General features: G+C 40.4%; 1 protein-coding gene across 2 annotated transcripts in view; it reads left to right on the top strand.

The window, feature by feature from the left end:
* The window catches only part of LOC110535563 (cadherin-18), a 504,366-nt gene that overhangs the window by 468,648 nt on the left and 8,964 nt on the right, over positions 1 to 26,754 (top strand). For both annotated transcript variants that reach the window (XM_090189869.1, XM_021620628.3), the window contains 3 exons: positions 7,592 to 7,713; positions 11,757 to 11,874; positions 25,581 to 25,835. In XM_090189869.1, the coding sequence (XP_090045995.1) occupies positions 7,592 to 7,713; positions 11,757 to 11,874; positions 25,581 to 25,835 (495 nt within the window). The remainder of the gene's footprint in view (positions 1 to 7,591; positions 7,714 to 11,756; positions 11,875 to 25,580; positions 25,836 to 26,754) is intronic.

Below are 26,754 nucleotides of genomic sequence, written 5' to 3'. Positions count from 1 at the left end.
TCAAAGTAGCCACCCTTTGCCTTGATGACAGCTTTGCACATGCTTGGCATTCTCTCAACCAGCTTCATGAGGTAGTCACCTTGAATGTATTTAAATTAAAAAGTGTGCCTTGTTAAAAGTTAATTTGTGATATTTCTTAATTTCCTTAATTCTTAATTGGCATTTGAGCCAATCAATTGTGTTGTGACAAGATAAGGGCGGTATACAGAAGATAGCCCTATTTGGTAAAAGACCATGTCCATATTATGGCAAGAACAGCTCAAATAAGCAAATAGAAAAGACAGTCCATCATTACTTCATTTCACTGGCCTGAACTACAATTCATGTCACCTATTTGATAAAATATTGAATTTGACCTTCACTACTATCGCCCATAGAAATGCATTGAATAACACATTCATAAATGGCAAAAAAAACACCGTCAAAAAATAAATCATAAGGAAAAAGGTTTTGATGTGTCTGTCCTGTATCTAAGAGATACAAAAAAGCTCAAGATATATTTGTGTTTTTGGACACATATTTAACCCACATATATAACTACCTCCATACTTCCATTAGTTTGTATATGTTACCTTCAGACAAGTCACGAGTCCCATAATATATGTTAGTCTGTAGGTCAAACAGTTCGGACGCTACAGACAGAAGTTGGCACAACAGCATTACCGATTTCAGACGAGTCCCGTGATCCTTGTGGGGGGTCGTAGAGAAAAACGTCTTTCGTAATAGTTTGCACGCCAAACCAATCGGACGCTACATACGTCCTGAGAAGACAGATTTTCGGGATGTCTCATGGTCTGACAAACAACGCAGATATGGAAGGCCAACATAGGTAGATGCAGTGTTTTGAGACACAGCACATGCAAAAAATATATCTAGCTTAAACTGACGGATTTTGATGGGGATTGTTTTATTATGTTGCTTTGATTGACTCACGGGTGCTGCAGTAAATATATAGCATAACAGTACTTTATTGTTAAATTACATTTTAATACATCTACAGCAATTGCTAAAAGTGAATATGGAATTATATATTACAGCGTGCTCAAAAATACAATGTGTCACTATTGCAGATGGAAAATGATCATCTCGGCATGAAAATCTCAACATGATGCAGAGCAATAACAAAATTCACAGAAGTGTTCCCTTGTATCACCTCGAATGATTTCAATATGCTGTTTCAGTAAATTGAGCACCTAATATACATGACATGTACACTGAACAAAAATATGAACGCAACATGGAGTGTTTTAAGGCAATCAATGTTTGTTTATTCCATGTGTAACTCTGTGTTGTTGTTTGTGACGGAGTGCTTTGCTTTATCTTGGCCAGTTGAAAATGAGAACTTGTTCTCAACTAGCCTACCTGGTTAAATAAAAAAATCGGAAAAAAATAAGTTAGGTGAATTTTGGCCCATTACTCCTGACAGAGCTGTTGTAACTGAGTCAGGTTTGCTATTGTGTTGTATGACAAAACTGTATATTTTAGATTGGCCTTTTATTGTCCCCAGCACAAGGTGCACCTGTGTATTTATCATGCTTTTTAATCAGTTTCTTGATACGCCACACCTGTCAGGTGGATGGATTATCCTGGCAAAGGGGAAATGCTCACTAATAGGGCTATAAAGAAATGATAAATAAGCGTTTTGTGCATTTGAAAAATGTCTGCAATCTTTTATTTCAGCTCATGAAACATGGGACTGCCACATTACATGTTTTGTTTATGTTTTTGTTCAGTATACAGTACTTGCATAAATGCATGAAATTTCCTTTGAATGCATCAGCGAAATCAGAGCTGTTATTCGTCAGCCAGAGAGAATGGTCCATATACACATGAATGGACACCGGCACATGGTTTAGTAGACTGGGCCCTTACTCTGATATGCTGAATAATCGCCTATGCAAGCTTGGGGACCAAATGATCCATCAACCACAACATGAATGAACTAAAACATAATAAAATATATTGTTTTTTATGTTTATTTGGCTTCCAAGTTAAGAAACATTTTGCTTCATGACTTCTCCTACTTCTAGAATATCTTGCTGAATAGTTTAGTTTTTTGTTTTATTAGAAAATCTAATGTAGAAACAGTGTGATACAAGTCCATTTTAAGTACACAATATGTCTTTGGTGTGCAAAGTAAGATGCATTGGAAACCAATTTATCAGTTTGTGTTTTCTCTACTTAAGGACCTGTATTCATAAAGTGCCTCAGAGTATGAGTGCTGATATTGGAGCAGTTTTGCAGTTAAGATCTTAATTAATACGATTAGCCAATGTGAACAGGGGCTAACATGATCTTAGATCACAGAGCAAATTATCCAGATAAATAAATAACACTGAGTCTTAAATCAACACTGGAAGTGTGGAGTCTGTGGACCCATATACACATCGGAACAGTGTTAAATGAACACACTGTTAAGTGCAGGGTGTGACAAACTCATTCCATGGACAGCCTAGTGTTTGCAGGTTTTTGTTTTTTCCTTTCAATTAAGCCCTAGACAACCAGGTGTGTGGAGATCCCTACTAATTAGTGACCTTTTTCCTCACCCATCTACACACAATAACCCATAATCACAATGTGAAAACATGTTTTAAGATTTTTTTTCACATTTATTGAAAATTAAATACAGAAATATTTCCTTTACATAAGTATTCATACCCCCTAGTCAATACTTTGTAGAAGCACCTTAGGCTTTGAGTCATTTGGGTATGTCTAAGGCAGATTTGAAAATCTGGATTTGGCCATTTTCTCCCATTCTTCCTTGCAGATTTTCTCAAACTTAAATTGAGAGAAACTGTTAAATTAGAGGGGGAGTGGCAGTGAACATAAATCTTCAAGTCTTTCCACAGATTATAAATGGGATTCAAGTCTGGGCTTTCATGGACTTTCACATTCTTGTTCTGAAGCCAATCCAACATTGAATTGCTGAATGCTTTGGGTTGTTGTCCTGTTGGAACCTACATCTTTACCCCCAATCTAAGGTTGTTAGCACTCTGAAGCAGGTTTGTATCAAGGATTTGTCTGTATTTGACTCCATTCATTGTTCCCTCTATCCTTAGCAGTCTTCCAGTCCCTGCCGCTGAAAAGTGTCCTCATAGCATGATGCTGCCACTACCATGATTTGCGGTAGGGATGGTGTTAGATGGGTGATGAGATGTGCGTGGTTTTCTCCAGACATAGCACTTGGCCAAAGTGTTACATGTTTGTCTTATCAGACCACAAACTATTTTGCCTCTCAAAGTCTTTCACATACCTTTATGTAAACTCCATGAGTGTGGTCTTGTGCCTTTTTACCAGGTGTGGCTTCCATCTGGCCACTCTCCCATAAAACCCAGATTGGTGTAGAGACTGTTGCCCTTTTGGCAGGTTCTCCCAACTCAGCCAAAGAACTCTGTAGTTCTATCAGAGTGGTCATTGGCTTCTTGGCCACCTCCCTGACCAACACCTTTCTTTCCCGTTTGCCCATTTTGGTCGGATGGCTAGCTCTAGGCAGAGTTGAGGTAGTTCCATACCTTTTCCATTTCCCAATGATGGAGACCACTATGCTCTTGGAAACTTCCAACACTAGAAATTGTTTTATACCCTTCCCAAGATATATGCCTCATCACAATTATATCTCGGAGAGCTACAGCCATATCCTTGACTTCATGGTATAGTTTCTTCTCGGACATGCACTGTCAACTGTTGAATATTATATAGAAAGGTGTGTTTTTTTCCAAATCATATCCAAACAATTTAATTGGCCACGGGTGGATTTCAATCAAGTTGTGTTTACAGAATCAAGGATGCTCAAAATAAATTGTATGCACCTGAGCTCTGTTTTTCGAGTGACATAGCAAAGGGGTGTGAATACTTATGTAAATGAGATATTTCTGTGTTTCATTTTCAATACACTAAAATATCTAGACACATGTTTTGACTGTCATTACGGGGTATTGTGTGTAGAAGGGTGAGAGAGAAAAAAATCTAATTAATACAGTTTGAATTCAGGCTGTAACACAACAAAATGTGGAATACATCAAGGGGTCTGAATACTTTTTGAAGGCACTGTATAACAAAATACTATATGTTTTTCATAAGGCCTTATTTTGAGGGCGTAGTTTTACCCTAATACAGTGGTCTGCAACTCATACACATCACATTGAACCAAAACCACGCCCATCACTATCTTATTCCCCAACATGCTCTATTGCAGGTTTAGACTTGTTTGTTTAGATATTTACAGTGCATTCAGAAATTATTTGGATCCCTTGACTTTTTCCATATTTTATTAAGTTACCGCCTTAATCTAAAATGTACTAAAAAATTATTTCCCTCATCAATCTACACACAATATCCCATATTGACAAAGCGAAAACAGGTTTTTACAAATTTTGCAAATTTATAAAAAAATGTTTTTTGAAATGCATTATTATTATACAGAAGTATTCAGACCCTTTGCTAGGAGACTCAAAATTGAGCTCAGGTGCATCCTGTTTCCATCTTCCTTGAGCATTTCTGCAACTTGATTGGAGTCCACCTGTGGTAAATTCAATTGATTGGACATGATTTGGAAAGGCACACAACTGTCTATATAAGGGCCCACAGTTGACAGGGCATGTCAGAGCAAAAACCAAGCCATGAGGTCGAAGGAATTGTTTATACAGCGCCGATACAGCATTGTGTCGAGGCAAAGATCTGGGGAAGGGTACCAAAACATTTCTGCAGCATTTATGGTCCCCAAGAACACAGTGGCCTCCATCATTCTTAAATGGAAGAAGATTGGAACCACCAAGACTCTTCCTAGAGTTGGTCGCCCGACCAAACTAAGCAATGGGAGAAGGGTCTTGGTCAGGAAGATAACCAAAAACCCGATTGTCTCTCTGACAGAGCTCCAGAGATCTTCTGTAAGATGGGAGAACTTCCAGAAGGAATGGTAGAGGGGCTAGACGGAAGTCACTCCTTAGTAAAAGGAACATGACAGCCTGCTTGGAGTTTGCCAAAAGGCACCTAACGGACACTCAGACCATGAGAAACAAGATTCTCTGGTCTGATGAAACCAAAATGAACAATTTGGCTTGAATGGCAAGAGTTACATCTGGAGGAAACTTAGCACCATCCCTATGGTGAACTATGTTTTTCAGCTGCAGGGACTGTGAAACTAGTTAAAATCGAGGGAAGGATGAACAGAGCAAAATACAGAGATCCTTGATGAAAACTCGTCAAGAGCACTCAATACCTCAGACTAGGGCGAAGGTTCACCTTCCAACAGGACAATGACCCTGAGCACACAGCCAAGCCAATGTAGGAGTGGCTTCAGGACAAGTCTCTGAATGTCCTTGAGTGGCCCAGCCAGAGCCCGGACTTGAACCTGATTGAACATCTCTGGAGAGACATAAAAATAGCTGTGCAGCGACAATCCCCATCCAACCTGACAAAGCTTTAGAGGATCTGCAGAGAAGAATTGGAGAAACTCCCCAAATCCTTCACAAAGATAAATAACATTCAATTATGCACCGGTTATTTAAATGTTTGTTCCATTTTAAATACAAGATTCTAACGATGGCATGCATTCTGAATGCAGGATGCTGGTGAATACAATATTCAACTGTTGGATAGCTTTGCTTCTGATGGACTCTATTAAAAATAGACATCACTTTGCAAGCCATTATAAAGTGACTTGAAGGTAGGGTTGCAAAATTCAGGCAACTTTTCTAAATTCCTATGTTTTCCAGAAACCCTGTTTGGAAGTTTCTTGGAAACAGAAGCAGGAAATCAAAATCTTTCAACCAGGACTTCAACCAAGTCTCTGGAATTTTGCAACCCTACTTGCAGCCCTGAAGTGGGCTGTGTTATGAAATGGGGTACATTTATGCACTTTAATTAGTGATGTTACGTTTGATGCCTGCTAATCGCTAAGCAGTGTACCTCGAAGCAGTGTGCCGATGCCTTCATCACTTTATCAGAAGTACTTTATCAATGGCGTCTGGAGCTTTGTTTCGTCGCACAACCACCTGATTGGTTTGGAATAAAACAAAGAGGACGCGCTACGGGGTACGGGACGTCATCTATAGTAATTTGACTGCTCTAAATTATTTTGACCAGCAGCTGCCAGTAGCGTACACTGTGTTGATCAAAGCCTTGAGTAATGCACCTATTTCCGATACAATTGGCTGGAAACCTTAATTTCCCCATCACTACTTATAACTAAATGCACAAACGACGATCTTACAGGTTACCACTACAGTGACAATTGTTTGTACCCCTTTTGGAAAAAATCAACATTTTTTTTTCTGAGAGTGTAATACAATGACCTGAAACTCATCGTTTACACAACATGAGGCCTGCAAGTCACATTATTCTGGCTTGTAAAGGGATTCCTATTGGAATTCATTACGTGTGGGATATCCAAGATTTGACAATTTTAATCACCTGCAACCTGTATTCAAAACGACAGCCAGGGTTGGGAATACTAAGTTATTATATTACCTAAAGCATCTGAACTGGAACAACTGTTTCAGTAATGAGTGCAACAAATCCATGTAAGATATTGGATTAGTTTAGAAAATGTTTGTAATTTGTATTTGAGTTGCATATAAGCTCAATTAATTAATCAATCAATTGCGCAAATATACATCTTGAAACAATAAAACAAATCTACCTGCAATAGAGCATGGTGGATAAATATGATAATGATGTTTTTTTTTCAAAACAATGTTAATGAGTTTCAGGCCCATGTTTTAGGTTAAAACTAGGCCTGCAAAATAAGGCCTTGTGAAATATGTATTGTATTGTGTTAAATATGTTTTTGGATGGTAACTGGATGAAACAATATCAAACTATCAAGACCAAAGTATAAAGAAATGACTGTTGCTTCTATATTGATAAAGTTACTGGTCCCCTACCCCACGGGAGACAGCGTTTTTTTTATTTAACCACGTGTTCATTGTATTTTATTTAACACTGGAGAATTTGCTGTCCAGCACTCCTACTCCAAGATGCTTTAAAAATATGATATCCTTGTGATTCTTCTACATCCTTGTGAATATATTTGTTCAAAGATGTATGCTATGTACTGTATCTGGGGTTTATTTAATGTTTTAATAAAAACTTGAACCCACTCTTGAACTTCTAAAACTAGAGAGAAAGTATTTTTAATTGTAACAAACCTATATATTTTCAAATAACTACCCCTCGTCTGGCCCACATATTGATTTCAACAAACAATCGTTAAAAAAAAATATCTGTACGGCCCTTGCTTGAATTTCGAAATTCTGAGGTGGCCCTTGAGCCCAAAATGTTGCCCACCTCTGCCATATAGATGTAGGATCTTCATTGTATCTGTATTGTCGCAGCAAAATAATCCTGCAGCAACAGGACTTGAATGTTTTTTTCATTATGTTGCTTGATCGTAGTTTTAGGCTACATGAAAAGTGGAATATTGTTAATATAACTGTGTTGGTGTATTTTTTTGTGAATTTATGTAAATCACAAAGCTCATTTTCATCACTATGGTGAAGGAAAATTATTCAGACCTGCCTAGCTTCTCTACCTATTCTCACTTGTGTGTTTTAATATTATTTATGAGTGTTTGTGTTGATGTTTTGTCCAGACAACCCCAGCCTCCTCAACCACGTCCCAGTCACGGTGCAGGTTTTGGATGTGAACGACAACCCTCCTGAAATTAAAACAGATGAGGAGGTCGTCGTTTGTGAGAGCTCGAGACCAGGACAGGTGAGCATCATGCACGTACACATGAGTGGAGGGGGCGGTGATAAGGTGCAGTTAATACATTTTTAAGAGCGAGTTTATTCGTGTCACCTTGGCAACAAAACCTTGAGTTAAAGAAAATAAGTATATTTTATTTAAAAAATTGAGGGGGGTTCATAAAGTTTGATTTTGAATGAAAGTGCTACTCAATAAAGGAACACTGATTGACAAAATATAAAACATGGCTTTTAAAGCTGTTTATACTTAACGATTATTATCTAAAAAAAAGAGATTTAGCTGAAAATGAACTGCCAAATTGGCAAAACCTTGTCAAGGTGGATAGGTGTGGTTCACACTGTTTAAGTGGTCCATATTTAAGTAGCAGCAGATTTAAAAAAATACACTTAAAGCAGTAATCAGTAGTAGAAACAATGAGTATGTTTACTGTACATGCACAGTAAAATCTCAATATTAAACAGATTATGGCAGTAGGCAGATTATGCAACAGTCATGTAAACACCTGTTAATCTTAATTGGCATAAATTCAAAATCGGGGGAAGCATACGCTGATTAAACATCTGTTTTTCTGAGAAATCTTTCAAATTATTAGGACATGTAAACACCTTAATCGGCATTCCAGCTGTGTATTTGATCTGCATATGTGCCAGCGCCAGTAGCGCAAGCCTCCCTCGTTAACGCGAGTGAAGTGAGTTCAGAACAATTGAAAGTATGCGTCTTAGGAATAGTTTTCACATACAAACTTTATTGGTCAGAACTCAGAATCAAATATACTTCCCAAAAATAACATTGTAGATGTGGTAGATTGTTTATTTAGATTTTGACATTTTCTACATTTATCAGTGTGCCATCAGGTAGCCTGACTTCAGATGTGTCCATGTAAACAAAATTATTAGGGAAATTGTTCTTCTTGCAAAGCATGTAAACATTTCAATCAGACTTCTTTATTATATCGATCCAGAATAATCGCATTATTGTGTGCATGTAACCGTATTCAATAACAAATCATTTTCTGTAAAAAGTCGAGGGATGGGGCTGGAGAAATGTAACTGAATTTTACCATTCAGTGTTTTTAAGTATATTTCACATAATTTTAACATTTTGTCATAAAGGGCAGATATTCAACTTCATAAAAAAAAAATGTCCCATCTCAAGTTGTTAAATAAAAAAGACTATAGTAATTGCCTATTAAGTGCCAAATAAAGTAACGGGGTTGTCCATAACATCTTAAATCAGCCATAAATCCCCTTGTGACGGGGAATGAAAGCTTGTTGTGTGCAACAGGGAGGGGCAATTGAATGCAAGCTGTAAAAATAAGAGGGTTGACGTGTTATGCTTGACCTGCTCAGTTTTCCAACACAAAACACCAGAAATTGGTCAAAGGAGTAGAACCAGTTCAACTGCTTTTACACTATGATTTGACTACTAGATGTTCAATATGTATTGGTTATGGCTAGGGTTAAGGTTAGAGTTAGGGCTAGGGTTATGGTTAGTAGATAGTTAGTTGAAATGTTGCTGATAGTCTGTAGACTATCCAAATAAAGTGTTAATATTTCATATTTAGTTTCACCATTTTAAAACGAGAGTTCCGTTCATGTAACAGAGTTGACCTTAAAGGTCCCGATCAGTCAAAATCATTGGATACAATTAGGATAAAAATGTAAGTAGAACTGCCAAATATGAAAAATTATTGTTGCTTCTTACATTGATAAAGTTTGATCATAAAGTTACTGGTCTTCTCTCCCATATCAAACATTTGGATTCAGGAGGCGGGATAGAGGCAAGATTATTAAGGTATTTTTGTGAAATCACAAAAAGCCTTATGTCAATGCACCAATGGTATCGTCTTATTCTTCTACCTAATTTAAATAAGTACCGCCTTGTAACAAACATTGCAGCAGGCATGTTCGCAGAGGAGTGTGGTTTACATAGCTAGGTAGCTAGTCTACTAGTGCTAAAATATAGTGAGAGGTTTACTCTATTCATTCAAGGCAAATATACTTATAGATTTCTGCTTCATTTGTGTCTGGTGTTAGCTAGTAACTGGCTAGCTAGGGAAGAGTTGTCCAAAACTCTGGAGCAGTCATTACATCAAGAGACATGCCAAACGGAAAAGTTATACAATCTTATTGACATTATCGATAGTCATGGTCCAGTATATCAAAATCATCTGATAGACAGTATACATATTTCATGACAAGTACCCTGACTACACCCTGTAAAGTTGTAACTGAAATTCTCCAAGATGAACTGTCTAGCTTGATAAACAGTGCTGTCAACTAAATCTTGGCTAGCTAGCTAAATTATACAGCCAACGTTTTGTCTATATTGACGCTAATACAATAATCAAACAGTTGCATAAAAAAAAGCTATTTTGCATGGGAATCAGAAGGAGAGTTTGGGACACTTAAAATTATGGACAGACGTAAAGGAATCACAAAACACATTTCACGGGAAAATGTTTACAGTGTAGGACTTTACAATAATGGGGAAAACATGGAGACATTTTGTGGTTGAGTGGGTTAAATCTTCCTAAAAGTCACAACAGGGAGGGGCAACGATGGACATTTCAAAATGCTGAATTTTGGCACTAGCTAGTCATTATCCATATACAAATCCGATTTATTGAATTCTCCATGTGGTCTATATTAAAGGGCACTTTCATTTCTATACATACTAGGCTTTTACAAATTCTATATTGGTGCTCAATTTCTACTTAAAATATGAAAGGGACACAAAATGCACTCTTTTTGTGGAACAACCCAACTACACTCAAATTCATAGACAGAGCTATGGATGCAAGGACTGACCATCCTTGATATCCAAAGTATAGTTTTGAGGCTATATAGTGTTTGTTTCCATTTACTTTGTTTACAAACATGCTGATGGGGTACGACAGTTGAACTAAGCTCATGAGGTATTTATACATTCTTCAAGAATCAATGGGTACGTATCATTAATTAATTTTAGTCCTAAAAATGGATGTAGCAACTGCTGATTGCCCTTAAATTAGTGCCCTTAAGCAGCTGAGGAGCCCTTGTCCTCTAATTCCAATGTAAGTTTCTGAATGCCTTACATGTCGGAAAGTTAAATAGGTTGGCAGTAAAAGCGGTAGCAGTTTTGTGCACCTCAAAACATTTGTATACATCAAAACATTACCCACAGTGGCGGGGTCTGTCGGGTCAGCCTTCTCCTGGGGTGCCTCTCCTTGGGCTGGTTCTCAGTCTCTTACCAATTAAGGGTAACAAGCAGACAACCGTGCAGAAGGGTCATTTATGAGATCACTCGTCAGGCCTTTGATGATAACTCCTACTGTCTGCGAGGCTGGAGCAGGACGTTCAAGAATTTGTAGGCCCTCAACAATTCAGCTTCCATCACATAAAGGAATGTACGTGAGGACAACAGATGGTTGCCAACGAGAAGTGTTTTGATAAGACAGGGGTGGCATCTGAAATGGCACCCTGTACCCTATATAGTACACTACTTTTGACCAGATCTCTATTCACTCTGGTCAAATGTTATGCAAAATGTGTCATTTCAGACATAGTACAGGTATTTGTTAAGTAGATGATTATGCATGATGCATAGGTCAGATTGATATGTCTGATGCATGTGATCAGAATAACTAAACAAAATTATGAATTATAAATCCGCTGCAAATGTTTTAAACTGTGGTTCACATTATATTGCGTATCGAGGACTGACTTCTGGATGTTCACTTGTTAGTTAAGCATGAACGTACAGATGTAGGATCTTAATTTGATCACTCTTTTGTTACTGAGAAGTTACTGCACTTTACTGCTTTTGTGATTTACATAAACTCACTGAAAACCCACACCAACACAGTTATATTAACAGTATTTCACTTTTCATGTAGCCTACTTTTGGCCAGCTTAACCACTGATCAAGCAACATTATGGAACAAACGTTCAAATCCAGCCGACCATAAAATGTGCATACATTTTGGTTTGCACTGTTTTTAATATGAAGACAGGTCATGACTCATTATTAGTTAGTTATTGATGTTGTTCTTTCCTGATAAACAACAGGTGATTCAGACTATCGCTGCAGTGGATAAGGATGACTTTGCAAACGGCCAGCGATTCTCCTTCTCTTTGCTGAGCGGAATCCCTGTCAACCCCAACTTCACCCTCAAGGACAATGAAGGTATTTATTGCGTTCAATATAGTCTGTGTGCATTTCTTATGAGTTTTCTCTAGCTATGCCCTTTGGCTAAACCTACACCCAAGGTTTCACATTCAACCACTCAATACCAGATATCTTTAGATACCTGCTACTTGTAAATATACATAGCTTGATTGTCAAACACATCACAGTTAGGCACTGTTGACATTTCAGGGAATGAAATTTCAATGAGGGCTCATATTATGTGATTTCCTCAAAACATTAGAGTACATAAAAGGATTGGAATAGAATGCTTGGGACTGTTGTTGTTGTCAGACAGATTACTTGCTTTAGTCCGTGCCTCTCTCTCTCATTGCTTTAGTCCGTGCCTCTCTCATGGTACTGCTCTACCACTTGCCTTATTGTATTGTGTACCAAGGCAGAGGCCGAGTGAGCAGTGAATAGTTACCATGGCAACTGGCAGTCAGGGGTGAGTGTCAGGGGGATAGATAGGCTACTTATCTTAGCTCTAAGACCCACAGGTTGGTTTCTGTGTTGCAATCATGAGGCTTTTACACTCTCTTCTGCGGACGATAGACCCCATAGGTAGGTAGCCCTGGGAGATGAGAGTTCACAGATCTCTGGATGGATCCCTGAGGAAGAAAGAGGAAGGGGAAAGAAGCAAAAGAAAATCAATGCGATAATAGGAGATAAGGCTGTTGAGCCTTTATAGTACCTTAGGTCCACACCACCAATACAGACCAGAGACGATGAATGTGTCCCAGATGGCACCCTATTCTACTATATAGTTGTTAACCAAAGCCCTATGGGCCTGGGTCAAAATAGTTCACCATAAAGGGAATAGGGTGCCATTTAGGATGCAAACCTTACCATAGCTCTGTACCATCCGCCTACTCTGTCCACCTTCCCTTTATGAACCCAGCCCAGACACTGGATTTACCGTGTTTATCCAAGTGGCACTTGCAGACCCTCCTCACTTCCTCTCAACCTATACCTTCCATGGAGGTAGTTAGGTCAACAACCAAAAGTACTGACTGGTCTGGAGTGTTTAATGTTGAGGTAAAAAAAGTGACAAGGGTGCAATTACAGCCTGCAATTCAGGGAGTTCCTTTATGTGGGCATTCCTGCATCTGCAGGAACCCCTAATCATTTTCTATTGGTCAATTTTTAAGCTAGGACAAGCAGAAGGTGGGGCGCTCCAGTACAGAAGGTGGCGTTAATGCATAATAAAGTTGGATGCCAGCCGCCGATAAACACCACAGAAGAAGGGGGTGGTGTCAACAACTGTTGCTAGCTAGCTGTACACAGTTAGTGTCCTTCGTCCCCGCCTGTCGTGAACTGTTTCCCGACGGCGTGGGCAGGTGTTCGTCAGGCGGTAGCAAAGGACTCTGTGTGCTAGCTTAGCTAGGCTGGTACACAGCAGGAGGGAGCAACACCGTCTGCTAGCTCTAGCTAGCACATTGTGTTCCTAACTTGTAAGATAGACAGTTTGCTAACACTAGGAACTCAAGCCCTTTTGTTCACCTAACCTAGAATTCCTTACACTCAAATGCCGAAAGCATTATCTACCAAGAGAGTTCTCTTCGATTATAGTCACAGCCGTGTATATCCACCCCCAAGTAGATACCTCGACGGCTCTGAAATAACTTCACTGGACTCTATGTAAACTGGAAACCATATATCCTGAGATTGCATTTATTGTAGCTGGGGATTTTAACAAAGCTAATCTGAGAACATGGCTTCCTAAATTCTATCAGCATATCGAAGGCGCGACACGAGAATGCTGGTAGCATTCTGGACCATTGCTACTCTAACTTCCTTGATGCATACAAAGCCCTCCCCCCCTTTGGCAAATCTGACCATGACTAAATTTTTTTGCTCCCAGCCTATAGACAGAAACTAAAACATGAAACGTCCATGCTCAGGTCTATCCAGCACTGGTCTGACAAATCGGATTCCACGCTTCAAGATTTCTTCGATCACGTGGACAGGAATGTGTTCTGGGTAGCCTCAGACGATAACATTGACGTATTAGCTGACCCTGTGAGTAAGTTTATTAGCAAGTGCATCGGTGATGTTGTACCCACGGTGACTATTAAAACCTTCCCTAACCAGAAACCATGGATTGATGGCAGCATTCGTGCAAAACTGAAAGCACCAACCACCGCTTTTAATCATGGCAAGGTGACTGGAAACATGACAGAATACAAACAGTGTAGTGTAGCTATTCCCTCTGTCAAACAAGCAAAGCATCAGTATAGAGACAAAGTAGATTCGCAATTCAACGGCTCAAACACTAGACGTATGTGGCAGGGTCTACAGTCAATCACGGATTACAAAAAGAAAACCAGCTCCGTAGCCAGACATCGACGTGTTGCTCCCAGACAAATTAAACAACTTTGCTCGTTTTGAGGACAATACAGTGTCACTGACACAGCCCGCAACCAAAGCCTGTGGGTTCTCCTTCACCGTGGCCAACGTGAGTAAAATGTTTAAAAGTGTTAACCCTCGCTTGGCTGCCGGCCCAGACGGCATTCCTAGCCGCGTCCTCAGAGCATGCGCAGACCAGTTGGCTGGTGTGTTCACGGAAATATTCAATCAATCCCTATCCCAGTCTGCTGTGCCCATATGCTTTTAGATAGTCACCATTGTTCCTGTTCCCAAAAAATCGAAGGTAACTGAACTAAATGACTATTGCCCCGTAGCACTCACTTCTGTCATCATGAGGTGCTTTGAGAGACTAGTCAAGAATCATACCCTCTCCATCCTACCTGATACACTAGACCCACACCAATTTGTTTACCGCCCCAATAGGTCCACAGACCACGCAATTGCCATCACACTGCACACTGCCCTATCCCATCTGGACAAGAGGAATACCTATGTAAGAATGCTGTTCATTGACTACAGCTCTGCATTTAACACCATAGTACCCTCCAAACCCGTCATTAAGCTGGAGGCCTTGGGTCTCGACCCCGCCCTGTGCAACCGGGTCCTGGACTTTCTGATGGTCCGCCCCCAGGTGGTGAGAGTAGGAAACAACATCTCCATCCTGCTGATCCTCAACACTGGGGCCCCACAAGGTTGCATTCTCAGCCCTCTCCTGTACTCCCTGTTCACCCATGACTGCATGGCCAAGCACACCTCCAACTCAATCATCAAGTTTACAGACGACACTATAGTGGGCTTGATTACCAACAATGACGAGACTGCCTATAGGGAGGAAGTGAGGGCCCTCAGAGTGTGGTGTCAGGAAAAGAACCACTCACTCAACGTCAACGAAACAAAGGAGATGATCGTGGACTTCGGGGAACAGCAGAGGGGGCATCCCCCCATCCACATCGACAGGACAGTAGTGGAGAAGTTGGAAAGTTTTAAGTTCCTCGAAGTACAAATCACGGACAAACTGAAATGTTCCACCCACACAGAGAGAGTGGTGAAGAAGGATTAACAGCACCTCTTCAACCTCAGGAGGCTGAAGACATTTGGCTAAATCACTCACAAACTTTTACAGATGCACAATCGAGAGCATCCTGTTGGGTTGTATCACCGCCTGGAACGGCAACTGCTCCACCCACAACCGCAAGGCTCTCCAGATGGTAGTCCGGTCCTCACACACGCATCACAGGGGGCAAACTACCTGCCCTCCAGGACACCTACACCACCCGATGTCACAGGCCAAAATTATCATCAAGGAGCCACTGCCTGTTCACCCCGCTATTATCCAGAAGGTGAGAGACAGAAGATATTTTTCAATCTCAAGGCCATCAGACTGTTAAACAGCCATCACTAACATAGAGTGTCTGCTGTCAACTTACAGACTCAAATCTCTGGCCACTTTAATACAAAAAAAATAGATTTAATTTAGGTATCACTAATCACTTTAAACAACACAACTTTAATGATGTCTACATATCCTAAATTACTCATCTCATTTGAATATACTGTATTGTATACCATCTACTGCATCTTGCCTATGCCGCACGGCCATTGCTCATCCATATATTTATATGTACATATTCTTATTCGTGTAGAAACCAATGGGATGTTCGTGGGGGGGGGGGGCATTCATGTAGAAATCAATGGGAGGCTTGAGGGAATGCTCACGTGCAGGAATGCTCCAAATTGCAGGCTGCAGTTGCACATAATTGAAAACAGTGGTCGAAATGTGTTTATGTGTGAAACTAAAAATGATGCAAAATAGTATGCATTCAACTGGGTTTGCCCTTGAATTGTCTGTCCAACTTGACATCATGTTTTCTTCCAATTTTAGATAGTCTGTGACTTGTGTGTACCTATCTCTGAAGAATTTCCTTCTCAGGGTTGATCAAATGTGCCTATATCTTACCTTTGTCGATTGTGGCTTGATTTGATTAAATTATCCTAATACACTCTTATAAAAATTTTAAGTACCACATATTCCCAATTGGATGGAGGTCTAGGCTTTGACTAGGTCACACGATGTGCCCGTCTCCGGAGTCTGACCAGAAGACCGCCTCGTTTCCCTCTTTTTCGGAGTCGTTTTTTTTGGGTCGCTGCATGGGATCCCTTCCGTTGTCCTGGGTGAAAGGCAGAACACAGGATCCGCGTCGCGAAAAACATATTCTTGGTCGTACTGGTGGTGAGTTGACGCTGATCTTATATTCAGTAGTTCTTCTGGACTGTATATAATGAAACCTAAGATGACCTGGTGTACTAATGTAAGAAATAACACGTAAAAAAACAAAACACTGCATAGTTTCCTAGGAACGCGAAGCGAGGCGGCCATCTCTGTCGGCGCCGGAAGTCTACACCAAACGTGTTTGCTTATTTTTTCTTTTAACCTGTTGACGGGTAAGGGTTCCCTTTTGGGAACGACCCCTCCCACGTTCAGCTGGAACGTGGCGCATGGAATGCAAAAATATTCTTAGAAATATTTAACCTCCACACAATAACAAGTCCAATACCTCAAATGAAAGATAAACACCTTGTTCATCTACCCAGCATGTCAGATTTTTTAAATGTTTTACGGTGAAAACACACCACATATTTATATTAGACCACCACCGAAACGAAGACAAGAGGCAGCCATTTTGTCCCAGAAAATATAAAATTATAAAAGCAGGATTAAAAAATAAATCATTCACTAACCTTTTGAAAATCTTCATCAGATGACAGTAATAGGACATGTTACACAGTACATTTTTTTTTTCAATAATATGCCATTTATATCCATAAATGTCCATTTACATTGAGTTCATGTTCAGAAAATACTGAAAAATGTCCGCAGAAAATATAGATATCGCCGCAAGATAACGTAAATAGACATCATAAACTTTGACTAAATATACATGTTCTACATATAGTTAGAAAGATACACTGCTTCTTAATGCAATCGCTTTGTTACATTTCTTTTTAACGTTACAGAAATCGCTCACTATTCAATATTCTGAGACGGCGCTCAGACATAAGCAATATTTCTCCACTATGTTGGAGTCAACAGAAACACACAATTTCAGCATAAATATTCCCTTACCTTTGATGGTCTTCGTTCAGAATGTACTGGAAGGGTTCATACTTACCCAAGACATCGTTTGGTTTCAAGTCTTGTGTCTCTGTATTAGCATCTGCTAACAATATCAGCTGAAAAGCACCCAAAATGTCCTCTGGTCCCGAAAAGTTGCACATCAAAACTTCAAAATTACATATTATATGTCGACTAAACAGGTCAAACTAAGTGCAGAATCAAGCTGTAGGATGTTCTAAACGTATTTTCAATTCAACCGGTCATTGTTAATTCTCCTCCGGAGTGCTGGAACAAAGGAATGAATGGGACCAATTCGCGCCCTAACGCACAGGTATTTTCTCATGACACGCACTCAATTCACTCCCAAAGGGCCAAAACTCGCGGGACTTGAACGATTAAACGCTCTACTGAATGAGGACATCTAGTGGAAGACATAGAAAGTGTCCCCAGATCCATAGCTGGTTGGGAAGGGTGGGGGCGATCACGTCAAAGTTGCCCCAACTTTCATGATCCCTAACTAGTTTGGAATAATGCCTGCCCTGTGAGTTCTGCTATACTTACAGACATAATTCCAACGGTTTTTAGAAGCTTTATAGTGTTTTCTATCCAATAATAATTATTATATGCATATATTAGCAATTTTGGACAGATTTTTTTTCAGTTTACTATGGGCACGCAATTCCTCCAAAGGGGGCAGTATTCTGCCTAGCCTGCAATGGGTTTTTTATGGCCACTCTTCCGTAAAGCCCAGGTCTGTGGAGTGCACGGCTTAAAGTGGTCCTATGGAGAGATACTCCAATCTCTGATGTAAAGCATTGCAGCTCCTTCAGGGTTATCTTTCGTCTCTTTGTTGCCTCTCTGATTAATGCCCTCCTTCCCTGGTCCGTGAGTTTTGGTGGGCGGCCCTCTCTTGGCAGGTTTTTTGTGGTGCCATATTCTTTCCATTTTTTTATAATGTATTTAATGGTGCTCTGTGGGCTGTTCAAAGTTTCGGATATTTTTTTATAACCCAACCCTGATTTGTACTTCTCCACAACTTTGTCCCTGACCTTGCATAGTGGCGTTGCAGACTCTGGGGCCTTTCAGGACAGGTGTAGATTGCACATAATCTAAGTGGACTTTATTTAATTAATTATGTGATTTCTGAAGGTAATTTGTGAATTTTTTTAAATAACTCTTTTTTTTTCTCTTTTTTTTAAATTTCACTTCACCAATTTGGAATATTTTGTGTATGTCCAACATGATGTCCAAATAAAAATCTATTTAAATTACAAATTGTATGCAACAAAATAGGAAAAACACCAAGGGGGTGAGTCCCTTTGCAAAGGAACTGTACATGCACCGGTTAGTCGGGCTAATTGAGTTAGTATGTACATGTAGGTATGGTTAAAGTGACTATGCATATATGATAAACAGAGAGTAGCAGTAGCGTAAAAGGGGGGTTGGCTGGTGATGGGTGGCGGGACACAATGCAGATTGTTCAGGTAGCCAATGTGCGGGGGCACCGGTTAGTCGGGCTAATTGAGGTAGTATTTACATGAATGTATAGTTAAAGTGACAATCCATTTATGATAAACAGAGAGTAGCAGCAGCGTTAAAGATGGGTTGGGGTGGCGGGACAATGCAAAGAGTCCTGGTAGCCATTTGATTACCTGATCACTCTATGAAGAGTTCTACCGATAACCCTGTTATCGTTGAAGGGTTCTTCCTATAACCCTTGATGAACGGTTCCACCGTAATTAGGAGTACTGTCTTGGATTCACTTTCTGTTAGTGTGAGTTCCTTCCTCAAAAACTCATCAATAGTTCCTATTCCCATTCGTCTGCAATACAGACTCCCACTCTCTGTCTCTTCACGTGGCCATTTTACCCTTTTACTTCTCTGTATCCATTAACAAAGCATGTTTCTTGTTTAGTCGTACTGAAATGCCACTATTTCATTTTTTTTTATTATTATCTTTAACTGCATTGCTGGAAAAATAGCCTAAAGTAAGCATTTCACTGTTTGTTTACACCTACAGTTTACAAAGCATGTGGCAAAAAACATTTTATATTATTTGAATTAAGATATTTTTTTTTTCAGGTTTCAAAAGGGTCTCATGTCACAATGTATTACCAAGGTTATTTTCAGTCTGTACTGTACTCACAGTGTTAGCAGCTAGTCAGAGTGTGAGTCATAGAACCCACCCTGCACGTACTGTTGACTCTGTACTGTATTTGATACACTCTTAGAAATAAAGGTGCAAGTTGGAACCGAATAAGGTTCTTGAGAGCGATGCCATATGGGAACCATTTTAGGGTCTCTGAATAACCATAAATGTGATGATTCTTTGAAGAACCATAGAAAAATCCCAGACAAGGAATGTTTCAACTCTCCAGAATCAGAATTGAATAGCCCTGCTGTAGGGTTTAGTTGCATATTTTCCAGGGTTATTTGCATGTGAGTTTCCAGTACCAGCCATGCCTGTATTTTCTAGTGACAGAGACATTGTTGTTGCATTCATTCCTTTCCTGTGGTTTTCACTGAGTCAGTTCCTAAGTGAATATCATTCAAATGTATATTTTAAGACAATACATATTTCGTAAGGCCTTCTTTTGATGTCCTAGTTTTATGCTAATATAGTGGCCTCAAACTCAGTACATGCCACATCAGTCACATTTTGCTTGATCGAAAAGTGATGTTTAACTCCTTATAGAATCTAGCCTGAGTGGGGATATCCAACATTTGGAAATATTCACCTGCAAACTGCATTCATAAATATTTCAGAAAGACTTACATATGAGACTATATTAAAATGTAAACTGGAACAACTAATTTGGTAACGGGTGCAATAAATTCAAGTAACATATTGGAATAGTTTAGAAAAATGTATGTTATTTATATTTGAGTAAAACAATATTAATGAACCAATCAATGTACATGCAAAAACACAGATATTGAAACAAACCATTCAAAAAAATCTACCTGCAATAGAGCACGCTGGGAAATATAACCATGATGTGCATGGCTTTGGTTCAATGCTGGTTGTTAACACCAACACAGGGTATGTTACACCACTGAGTGTTAATTGAACTCTTTATAGTTTTAATTCTACTCTTTAGTCAACACAAGAAAAGTCACACAAAAATATACACTAGATAACACTGACTAATTTGCTGTGTGCTATGAAAGGGACATATAGTGTCTGCAGGCTTCCATTTATTTCAAGAACCTTTCAGAGTTCAGAATAACCGTAGATGCCACGTCAAGAAACCCACAATTAACTCAAAGGTTCTTTATCGGGCAAGAGTTCTCAGAGGAACCTTAATAGCTGAGGAAGAACCCTTTTAAGAATCCTTTTCCCCCCCATGTAGAGTCCTTGCCCTTGCCTCTTTACAGAAGGCTCTTGCACTACTACAGAGGTTGGGAGTGGATGTCTGTCTGCCAGCGCCTAATACTTCCCATCTGTTGTCGTGAAATGTAAGAAAATTCCTCACACACACCCTCAGACAGACAACCCCTCCTCCCCCATCCCTCAACACCTCCTCCCTCATCCCTCTCTCCACCCCCAGTCTCCCTGTTATGTTCAAAATGGTCCTCATAGACACAACATTGTGGATTTTGCATCCCAAATGGCACCCTATTCACTTTAGAGTGCATTACTTTTGACCAGGGACCATTGGGCACTATATAAGGAATAGAGTGCCATTTAGGGAAGGAATAGAGTGCTATTCGGGACAAATCCTATGCCCTATCATTGCGTTACTGCTGCTGCAAACACTTTTACACTTTTAGCCATAAAAGCTAGGTTAAAGAAAACACACTGGCTAAGTGATACGTTCTGAACGCTGCTATTGTTAAGGGTGTTATGTCGTCTCTGGTTTCAGCTGACTGCCCGTTTCTGCGTTTTAAAACAGCCCTGAAAGCATTACGGATACTTCAGAGGCCCATTTCTCATGTCTGCTTGCAACCCCATCTTTGCTGAATCTCTAAAGCTATTATAAAAGCTGAATTCTATTGTGTGCTATTCTCTGTTCTTCTCAGAATGAGTAGTTATTATTTCATTATTTCAAATCAAAAAGCCATGGCGTAATTTATGTTGCAGTGTTTCATTAACAATGTCTATGGGAAAGAGGTATGTAAGACAACAGCTGATGCACACAATGCAATCGTGAGTTGTAGAATCTGGGGCTCGTCTCAAATAATGCTGGTAAAGTAGTGCAGCGTATCCCACATTTTGTTACATTATCTACATTAAAAAAAAAGATAAACAGACATTGCCTTTCCCAATGGTGATTTCCAATTACTCAACATTACATCCCTCTATGATCGGAGTTTTCTGTGCCACATCATTGCGGTGACATTTGCTTTTCTTCACTGTTAATTATCTAGAAGGCTATGTTTTCTAAACAACCCAGTTATTTGAATAGATCAAGAGATTTGTGAAGGCCTTTCACACAGAGGACCTTTTGTTATTCCAAGCTAACCAGCTCGGTAGAAAGCAACGCTGTCAAGCCATTGATATTTGGAAATTTTTATGAGCCTATGTATCATCCTTACAACAATTTACCGTTGGTGCTCTATTTCTATCTAACATTTGAGACACGATCATCTGGTTTAGCTTTTGGAGTATTTGTGCCAAAGAGTACTATAAGAATCCAGTGTTTACGATAATTCTTAACTTCAAAATGTGCTTGCTTTGCTAACTTGGGTAAGACACTAAGACATTTATATCAAAAGCCTACATTAAAGAAGAATCTATTTGCATGAGGCAGGCATTTGATGAAATGTGTTATAACATGCATTACAAAACATCCAGTGACGTAGCATGGCATAACATATTATCTGAGCCAGCTAGACATTGAAATACTTAGGGCTCTACGCAATCTGTATCTTTGAAGAAAGGTCATTTCCTATTGAGCTGACATCTGCAGCAATCACCATGAATGCAGTCTCCACTAACGCGGGAATATTGCCTTTAGTCAAAATGACGCCAGTGGGGATGGCTGATGTTTAATGGGCTCTTAACCAACCGTGCTATTTTGATCGTTTTTTCGCATTGTTTGTAATTTATTTTGCACATAATGTTGCTGCTACCGTCTCTTATGATCGAAAAGAGCTTCTGGACATCAGAACAGCGATTACTCACCTTGAACTGGACGAATCCTTTTTCTTTAATGAGTCGGACGAGAGGGATTTACTCCAGACACCCGAACAGGCCCTCATCCCTGTCATTTGCAGCAGAAAGAGACAGAGGTTTCGCGGAAGGAGATCGGGGCGCCTTGTGAGGATCCGGCGACGAGTGGCTAGTCTGCCTAGACCAAGCGTACTATTGGCCAATGTACAATCGCTGGATAATAAAGTGGACGAACTACAAGCACGTATATCCTACCAACGGGACATTACAAACTGTAATACAGCCACGACTGTGTTTGTATTACAGGGACATTAAAAACTGTTCAGCCACGACTTGTGAAACACGACGACATGAATAACATACGGCTGGCAGGTTATACACTGTATCGGTAGGATAGAACAGTCGCCTCTGGTAAGACAACCAAGCTGGTCTGACCAGCATGATCTATCTGGTTATGGTGCAGACCAGTATGGTCTAGCTGGTCAAGCTGGTCTGAACAGCATGGTCTAGCTCAGGCCTGGTCAATTATTTTCCATGGAGGGCCACATTAGATTATATTTTTTGCCATCGCGGGCCAGAATGATATTACAGGATTACACATCATGTGTATGACTGTGTTGACAGATGTATCTACTGTAAATCACATCCAGATATACTACTTAATTTACTGTTTTAACATGCACAGAAATAGACCACATTCATGTTTTCCTTTTGGTAGGTATTTTCATTATTAAATATTCAATGAACTACAAGGAGGGAAAAGTACATTGTGCATTCAGCACCACGGACAGAACTCTTGTTAACGGGTATGCACAAAACACAAGAAAGAGAGAGAGCTCAACATTACATTTAAACTACTCAATCAGTGTGAGGAGTGAAGTCTCTGATGGATATTGACTAGAGCAGTAAAGTCAGGTATAGTTTCTGACATCGCTATGCACAGGATGGCTGAGAGGTGAGAGTCAGTAAGAGATGATCTGTGCCTTGACTTGTTATATTTCATCACTGAAAATGTCTGTTCACATACATATGTTGACCCAAACCGTACAAACAACATAACTCCTAATAATTAGAAAGTTTTGTTCGTCGAGAGATGCATAGAACCTCGTAAGTGACATTGTTTAGAATAGTTTTCCAATCACTGCATCAGACTGAAGATCGATAAGCTCAAGTTGCAGGTCAGTGGGAGCGTTATCCACATTGAAGGTGAAAAGAGAGGAAACCAACAGCATGTCATTTTCCAACACTTTGAAATCCTCAAAAGGACGAGAAAACTCACCATTCAAAGCACGCAGCAGCGATGTATACTTGATCATCTGATAGGGAACAGACTAGTAGTGTCGGAAGGTAGGTGAGATTGTTGGCTTCTACTTGATGGGTCAGGAGGAGACATTTTCCATTGAAGGATTTGACAAGGCTGTACATTTGATGTGAAAAAAGAACCTTCCCTTGTAGTTTGGAATTCAGTTCATTCTTGAGGGCCATTGATGTCTACAGTGAAGGCAAAATCAGTCAACCATTCTTTATCTTGCAGTTGAGGGAAATCCACATATGTTCTTTTAATTTGCAAAACTTGATTCCGCAGGCCGTAATGAATCATGTCGCGGGCCGCATACGGCCCCCGGGCCAGCCTTTACCCAGGCCTGGTCTAGCTGGTTATGCTGGCAGATCGTTATGATTTCACTGGTGACCAGCCTTCAATGTGTTTTGGTCACTTGTGACCAGTGTAAGCCAAAGCAAAAATAGCATCAAGTGACATTATGTTGACAAAAGGATGTTTAATTCCCATTGGAATCCAACCAGAGTGAATCCCAAAATCTGCATTCAGAATGACTACCAGGGTGAAAAGGATGATTTAATGAGACTACCTAAAGCATCTAAACTGGAACAACCCTTTCAGTAATAGGTGCAATGAATCCACCTAACATATTTGATTACTTTAGATATGTTATTTATCTTTGTGTCACACAATATCAATTAATTGATTAATTAATCAATCAGTGTACATGCAAAACACATATATTGCAATAAACAATTAAAAAATATATCATATTCTCTTTTGCCAGCTGCCTGAATTTCCTCCTACTCCACTGTATGATACAGATTGTTAAAAGATTAGAACCAATAGACATTCTGTCATTTTTCCCTTTGGGGGAAGTTTTTTGGGTGCCACATAGAACCATTTTATTTGTCCCTGCACACCAGGAGGCTCTCATGTAGTCTATATTATCTTGGATCTGGGCTTCAGAAATGCAAGCTATGATCGTGAATACCAAACATCACTCTCTCTTTCTTTTCTTTATCTTACAGCTCTCACTCTGTATTTCTCTCTCTCTCTCTCTCTCTCTCTCTCTCTCTCTCTCTTCCGCCCCCTCCCGTCTTGCTGATAATGTGATACGGCGAGTCTGAGTTAATAAAGCTTGAAGTACGTGTTGTCATTCCGACTGTCAATCATTGTAATTATTCCATAGATGGAGTAGAGATTAGAGTGTGAGGTGGTGGAGGTCTAGGAACACTAGTTTGGTAGCTACTACTTTACACTACAGTGCTGTCTGTGTGGAGGAAGTGTTTTCACAGTGAAGAGAGAGGAGCCAGTGCCTCTCACAACCTCCACTGGAATATCTCCTTTTATTTCCCTTTTTCCATCTTTCTTTCATTTCTCTTTCCTTCCTGTCTCACCTTTATTAGTAGAGTGGCCTCATGGATGTTCAAGGTGAACTGCTTATTTCGTGGTTTCTTGGAATGACTCGGATATGAACTATAACAGGAACAAAAAGTAAACAACAAGCAGAGTTAACAGACACAGAGAAAGAGACATTTACCAGCTTGAAAGAGACAAGAAGTATGTATGTGTATATCGGTAGACTTGTGGAATAGAAGAATTTTCTATTTCAAAGGGAAAGTGCATTTGCTCGCTGTCTCCATTAAAAATCCATCTGTGGAAGTGGGTTAGAATGGAGCGCTCTGGACAGAATCCCCGCTAATGGGAAGTGCGGCCTGAGTAGCTAGTCGTCCTGAATGAGTCCTCTCCTCTAATTTGTCCTAATGAGTGTATTTTCTCTCTCTCTCTCTCATCGCTCTCTCTCTGTCTCTCTCTCGTTCCAGACAACACGGCCAGTATCATTGCGCGCCGGAGGCGGTTCAGCCGACTGGTCCAGGAGTTGTATGAGCTGCCCATCGTGGTGTGGGATGGTGGGGAGCCGGCACTGAGCGGCACCAGTACTCTGACCCTGCAGGTGTGCCCATGTCAGTGGAACGGGAGGGTGCAGACGTGCCAGGATGAGAGGGGCCTCCTCTCCTCGGCAGGCCTCAGCACGGGGGCCCTGATCGCCATCCTGCTGTGCATCGTCATCTTGCTGGGTAGGTGTTGCCTGGGTCTGGGTAACATCAAGCCTAAGGGTATGGAGGAGGTTATGGGCCAACTGGCGGGCCCCCCACCTTTGGCCGATTATTGGTGGTGATGATGGATGGTATGGGTGCAGGCCTAGATGGCATCACGCTTTAGGGCATGTTTTTGGAACACCCTGGGGGCATCTTGTCTGAGGGGCAAGGTGGTGAAGGGTATGGGTGTTAAAAACGCCTGAAGACATGGTGAAGTGTAAGGAGTAGAGCAGCAGGAGGAGGAGTGGAGACCTCACAGAAGGAGGGATGACAGACCAAGGGTAGAGGAGGAGATAGGGAGAGAGATGAATGGAAGGGTAAGGAAGGACACAAGTGGGTTTTAGAAAGAGGGAGGATAGGGACAAGGTCAGGATGATGTAGAAGTGGATAACAGAGAGTTAGTGAGATTGGGCCAGATGGGGAGATGGATGAGTGAAGAAAAAAGGACTAAGAGGAGAATAGAAGGAGGTAAAGAAGGGAAACAAGACTTTAGAGAGCGTGGCACAGAAGGGGGATAGAGCTGTGTTAGACCTGTCCAGAGATTTTCTGATGCTTTCTATTTCCATAGAGTCAGGATAAACACACTATTTAGGTTAAATTAATGTGTTGTCTAATAATAAATGCTTTATAATCAGAGATCACAGAGAATTCATGTGCCACATAATTCATGTGAATTTCAGCAAAGGGGAAACGGCACTGCCCCCACTGCCAAATACCAACAAAGTGCCTCTCCAGAGCAAACAGAACAGCGGTAGGACAGTGAAGAGACTGTGTATAATGAACAGAATCCGCCATCACCCACTCACCCCATCTCCCTTGATTGTCTGTGGACATCGGTGCGTGAAGGTGATGAATATTCATATCAGTCTCACCACGGCTTTGTCAGAGACTGAGGCAC

This window comes from Oncorhynchus mykiss, chromosome 11, assembly GCF_057628025.1.
Source record: "Oncorhynchus mykiss isolate SJ-2025 chromosome 11, ASM5762802v1, whole genome shotgun sequence".
NCBI lineage: Eukaryota > Metazoa > Chordata > Actinopteri > Salmoniformes > Salmonidae > Oncorhynchus > Oncorhynchus mykiss.
The sequence above is the reverse complement of the archived record's forward strand: the minus strand, read 5'-3'. Positions and strand labels throughout refer to the sequence as shown.